Here is a 5,595-nt window from a genome sequence, read left to right as displayed (position 1 = left end):
ATTTCTGAGAGAGTGTGTTGGCAAACTTCATTATGGACATGTTTGTTTGCGATTAGTCATCCAAGAACAGTCATGGGGGAAAGAAAAAGAGAGCAAAAGAGTGTGAGAGGTAAATAAAAGAAAAGAGATGATGTTATATTGACAAATGGATCTAATTAATAACTTGGGCTTTATCGTGTCCACTGGGAAAATAGGGCCTGGCCAGTGGTTGCCAGATGGAGGACTGCCATCCCCTCTTTCCAGTTCCTTTCATGGAATTATGAAGTGTAAAGTCAGTGACAGGAAATTATTGCAGTTCTCTGCACAATACCAAAACATGTCACTGCCATTTGACTGCGTCTATTCAGGGTGTGAAAGCAGGCCGACAATGCCGGTGTTAACACAGCAGACTGATAGGGTATGTGCTGCATGCCAGGATGCTGGCTGGTTGGAGTTGGCACTGTTGCTGTTGTCACGCTGGGGCTTGGAAACTCAGATTCTAGAAGGATGTGCAAAAGTCAGATTTCCTCTTTCCTGAGACAGTAGGAATCCAAAATATTTCTCAGACTGGAAGAGGTTATTCAGGATACAGAGGCCTGAACTTTCTCTGTGAATACACTCACTTTGTTTGATCCCATTATGTGCTGGCATGCGTGTCTTAGGTGGATAGCAATCAGATATCAAACAACTGGTGTAAAAACATCCAAAAAGTATTTGAGACGGGTTGAATCTGACACTTTTTGTGCTTATGGTATTTCTTAGCTAGCTCACCATTATTGCTAACTGTTTATTGTTGTGACTAAACTGCTAACGTTATAGTTTTTCTAACATTCTTGACAGTTATAGTAACATCTAGTGGATAAAACTACCCTCTTAACTGGAGTGCAGACTGGCATTTGCATGTAGCTGGTGAAAACCCAGATTCCCTTCAGATTCATGATCTAGCCAACAAAAACACAAATACTAAGTGTGTAGACCAAGGTGTATTAAGTCACATCTAAATCTAGATACTAGACTTGACAAAGAAATGACAAATGTAACTGGGACCTTTGTTAATTATTTAATCATAATTCACTGTTGTTTTTTTTATAGAGAAGAGTATCTTCCCCTTTCTGCTGGCTTTCTTTATTGTCAAAAATAGATCAGGTGTAAGTTTATAGATCTTGTTTGTTTTCCCTGTCCCCTGCAGGTGAGCTCAGTATGTTTTAGTATTATGTGCTAGCATGATCCATGACATTTTGTATAAAAAAAGAGTCTGAACACCAACATATACAAGACAAATGAACTGATCAAAATTATCCTGAGTCTGATGAGAGAGGAAGTTGTGCCTCCAATGAGCTTCAGCTTCCAGCTGAGATTTTGTTTTCACCAATAAGAAGCATCACTGAAACAGAAAACTATAATTATAATAATTCCGTGACTAAACCGAATGTATAAAAACACCCAGTTAATCACCAGATCTCTTTCATCTTGCGTCAGGGCTATGTGTTCAACAAGTGATCTGGTCATATTGGACTAATTAGTCACAGATCAGAGGCTTTGATGGACACAGTTTAAGTAAATGTTTCCATGCATCTGTCAGAGTCCTTATACCAGGCATTCCTTGTGGTTTTTGTGCTATACATTTTTGGAAATCCTCATTCTGAATCAACATCCGAGGCGAGATTGACCCAGGCTTTTATGATGTCGGGGGAGCTCATGTTTTTTCAATCAAATGTACTTACGTAGGGAAACTGGTACCACATGAGTTCATGGACAGACAGAGATACTGAACAACTCTTGTGTACACTTCATAAGTGTCTGATAGATTGATGACTTGTGCCGATTGTGAGGTGGGTTGCCGGGAAAAAGTACACTGGAAACATGCCATGCCAACCAAACTTACATCTACAACAATGACACATGCTTCATTTAACCAAGTCGGGGGTTCCTAATTTGGTTAAAGGTGCTAGTCAGGACTATTACAGACATGTTAATATGACCCATTTGAACTCCATCCCCCCTTTCCTCTCCTCCTCAGCCTGTGACAACAGTTCGGCAGAAAATGAAGGGGGTACATTTTTTATTTTAAGGTTTTTTAGTTTCTTAGTCTCACGGGGCAAAATATTGAGTGAAGACATTCTGTCCTCTGTACCACATTTTGGAGATAGCCTCAAAGACAAGTTAAGTCCATGTCTTACTAAGGGCACAACCAAAAAATTCTACATTTTTGCATTGAATGACTTTGAGTAAAAGCATCTTAATCTATAACTGTGATCCACTTTCAAGCATGTGGCAACATTGCTTTCTTCTATTTATCACAATGTTGTTTATGCAGTCAAATAAACCTCAAGTCTCTTATCCAGCTGTAAACAATTAATTGAGTTTGTCTTTGTTTTGTACTGCATGTGCAACACATTTAATGACACAATAATCTGGACTCAAATTATCCAAGATGACTGATAGCTATATGAGATCCATGTTTTTTTCTCTGCCATTGATGTGGTTTAGGGAAGGTAGACAAAATTACAGGATGGAATATTATCAGTAACAAAGTGCAACTGCATGTCATCCATGACTGCAAATTCAGATACGCTTGGATTTGCCTACTTCTCAGAGATCTATCACTATGCACTCAAGCCAGGTTGGCAAATTCTGACAAATTAAAGTACCTAAATATCCTGAAGTCTATTTGATCTGACATACATGTCAAAATAGGTAGTTTGTCATTGCCTCCCAAAACAACACATATGTGAGCATTTCCCATACCAGTCCAGTGACTGAACCTTACATAAGTCATGTGACCTAAGTCACATGCATGGTTAACGTTGCCCAATGGTTGCAGTTCGGTTAGGTTTAGGCAACAAAACTACTTGGTTAGGTTTAGGAAGGCATAGTGGTTTGGGTAGTAAGTAGGTAAGTATGTTAACTCACGTGACGGAAGTCAGTAATGCTATTAAACTTAAAACTCAAAATAACTTTTACTTGGTTTCACATGGGATGTTCTCCTATTTACTATTTGTAATACGTCACCTCCTTTGCGGCCACTAGATGTTGCAGCCACAATAAACATAAATATATTTAATAGTGGCAGCCTCTGGGTAAAACCTGGTCATTCATTAATAAAGCCAATGTTTAGTGTCCTTTTCACTTAAAACAATTGTCTGTCAGTGTTTATGGAATGCAGAAATAGTTAAACAGTTCCTACACCAATACAAGTTTTTGAGAAGTCTTACTGGTATGTTGTTTTTGCATTTGTAGTGACCACCAGATGTCATTGAGAAAGTATTCACAGGTGAACTGACTTTTTAAGAGAGACAGGGGTTTGTCCTTTTATTAATTTGGGGTTGGGAGTCTAATTTCATGTCTATATTTGTTGCAATCTACAACTGTTTTATTTTCTCTATTACTCTCCAGGTTCTAGAAGAAAGGATGAAGCTAGAGTGCAAGTGTCACGGTGTGTCAGGCTCCTGCACCACCAAAACCTGTTGGACTACACTTCCCAAGTTCCGTGAGATTGGCTACGTACTTAAGGACAAGTACAACGAAGCTGTGCACGTGGAGGTAGTTCGGGCTAGTCGACTGCGCCAGCCCACCCACCTCAAAGTGAAGCAGACTCAGGGCTACCGCAAGCCCATGGAGACAGACCTTGTCTACATCGAGAGGTCGCCCAACTACTGCGAGGAGGATGCAGCCACAGGGAGTGTGGGCACCCAGGGACGACTGTGCAACCGCACCTCGCCACATACAGACGGCTGTGACCTTATGTGCTGTGGGCGGGGCTACAATACACACCAGTACACCAAAGTGTGGCAGTGCAATTGCAAGTTCCAATGGTGCTGCTTCGTCAAGTGCAACACGTGCAGTGAGAGGACGGAGGTATTTACCTGCAAATAAGGACCAGAGGAACTCAGTGCCAGGAAGTGAGGCACCAAGGACTAGCTGAATAAGGAAGAGTCAAGCGAGCGATAAATGTGTGACATGGACCAGTGAAAGATTTTGAAATAAAGGAATGGAATTTACACTATCAGCTCTTCATGGCATCGTTTTGCACAGCAGAATCTATCTAATTTCTTTTCAGAAAGTAAATGCTAAATATCAGTAGGTAATACCCATGAGCTTTACTGTCACATAGAGATTGTCCTCCTGTACTGATGTATCCACAGTGAAGTTGGGACTACAGATAATGAATGAGACCCTTAGTGGGAACTGTGCTTTGCACTCTGGGATTGTAATTGTTGAATTCACAAGAGACTTGTGCATGGAGAGAAAACAGAGTAAACTGGGAATTGATCAAAATGACAGCAGCTGATGAGGTTGTGACTGGGAGAGATTTGTCAAGTTTTCGATAGAAAACTTTTAAGGGTTTTGTCATATTTTCACTAAAGGGGAGCAAAAGTGAATCTTGGCATGAATGACCCCCCCAAATTGGCTGGGACGTATGTTGGAGGTTTGTAGAAATGAAGAACATTTTGTAAGTATGGTGCGTTGGGGTGCGCCAAAATCTGAGTGGAGAACTCTGTTAAACCCTCTGCTGCCAACTGGAATATGGTGGAGTATGTTAGTTTTCCAGTCACACTGGAACTGTCTGTTCTGAACACTGAAAATAAATTGTTTATTTATGTTATAGTATCTTAAAACGAAGCACTAACGGGTAGAGATGTCTTTTTTGTACTAAGTGTAAAGAAAAATACTTTTTAGAAACTCTGACTGAAGATGTGTGTCCATCAGAAAATTATCCCCCAATCCCTAAAACACCTCATCTTTTCATAAAAAGAAAAAAAAAAGGTTACATTTCTACTGGTGTGTTGACAACATCATTACAGTGTGCTTTCACATTCAAACACCTTGATTCTATTTTACTGTAGCATAGTTTGTGTGCAGTCCTTTTCTCCAAGCGATCGATTTGGATGATTTTGCAATTTCAGTTAAAAGACAGTAGCAAGAAAAAAAAATCAGTTAACTGCAAAGATCCTTCCTCAATTTATTAAACATGAAACTGATATGTTGCTGGATGTGTTTTGAGTGCTGCACTGATATTTTCTATTCAGATACAACTCATAAAAACTAAATAAACTCCCATTTGACTCAGTTTGGCAGTTCATTGCTAAAATAGACGATGATTACAACCACACACCCAATCATATAATAGCAGAGGTAACAAAACTTAAAGAAGAGATTATTATTATTATTATTATTATTATTTAACCTATTATTCTGCTGGACAAGAGTTTATAGTTTTTTCACTTGACACAAGGCTAACTTTGGTCTGATGATTTACACTTGTTTTTTCTCATTAGGGCTACAGTGGATATTTATATATGGCTAAATTAGCTCTGCTCTTATTTTAGGAGTTTAGGATAGCAGTTATAATAACCACAGTAATTGCTGAGATCCGGGAACAGTGATACAACAAAGTCAGACACGTCAAAAAATAACAAGAAGTCGGATGATGAGAAATTTGAGAAAGGTTGTAAAGACAATAATGAGCAGACCCAAAAACTAGGTTATAGTCAATGCACAACGACAGCCAGTATAATCGGTCAAAGTTGAACCAGTCCGTCACCTGTGATGGATGGTCTGAACAGACAGTGGGAGTAATACTTTTACTGTTCGCCTTTATTTTCTCTTCCTAAA

At 39.4% G+C, this 5,595-nt stretch overlaps 1 protein-coding gene across 1 annotated transcript; it reads left to right on the top strand.

The window, feature by feature from the left end:
- The first annotated feature begins 367 nt into the window (after positions 1–367).
- Positions 368–5,049, top strand: LOC119884053 (protein Wnt-7b). Its single transcript, XM_038694523.1, has 2 exons — positions 368–397; positions 3,376–5,049. Exons 1-2 carry the CDS (start codon positions 368–370, stop codon positions 3,853–3,855), a joined length of 510 nt encoding a protein of 169 aa, XP_038550451.1. The 3' UTR covers positions 3,856–5,049.
- Positions 5,050–5,595: the final 546 nt, after the last annotated feature.

This window comes from Micropterus salmoides, unplaced genomic scaffold (genome assembly GCF_014851395.1).
Source record: "Micropterus salmoides isolate LMB-PRFRI ecotype aquatic unplaced genomic scaffold, ASM1485139v1 Ms_hic_scaffold_312, whole genome shotgun sequence".
Lineage (NCBI taxonomy): Eukaryota > Metazoa > Chordata > Actinopteri > Centrarchiformes > Centrarchidae > Micropterus > Micropterus salmoides.
Note: the sequence above shows the minus strand (reverse complement) of the source record. Positions and strands in the feature narration are given on the sequence as shown.

What these genes read in the sequence shown, in the direction of transcription:
- LOC119884053 (XM_038694523.1), top strand. Translation starts at nt 368, where the DNA reads ATGCCGGTGTTAACACAGCAGACTGATAGG. An exon ending in TAACACAGCAGACTGATAGG is followed by an intron (nt 398 to 3,375) that starts GTATGTGCTGCA and finishes ATTACTCTCCAG; the next exon opens with GTTCTAGAAGAAAGGATGAA.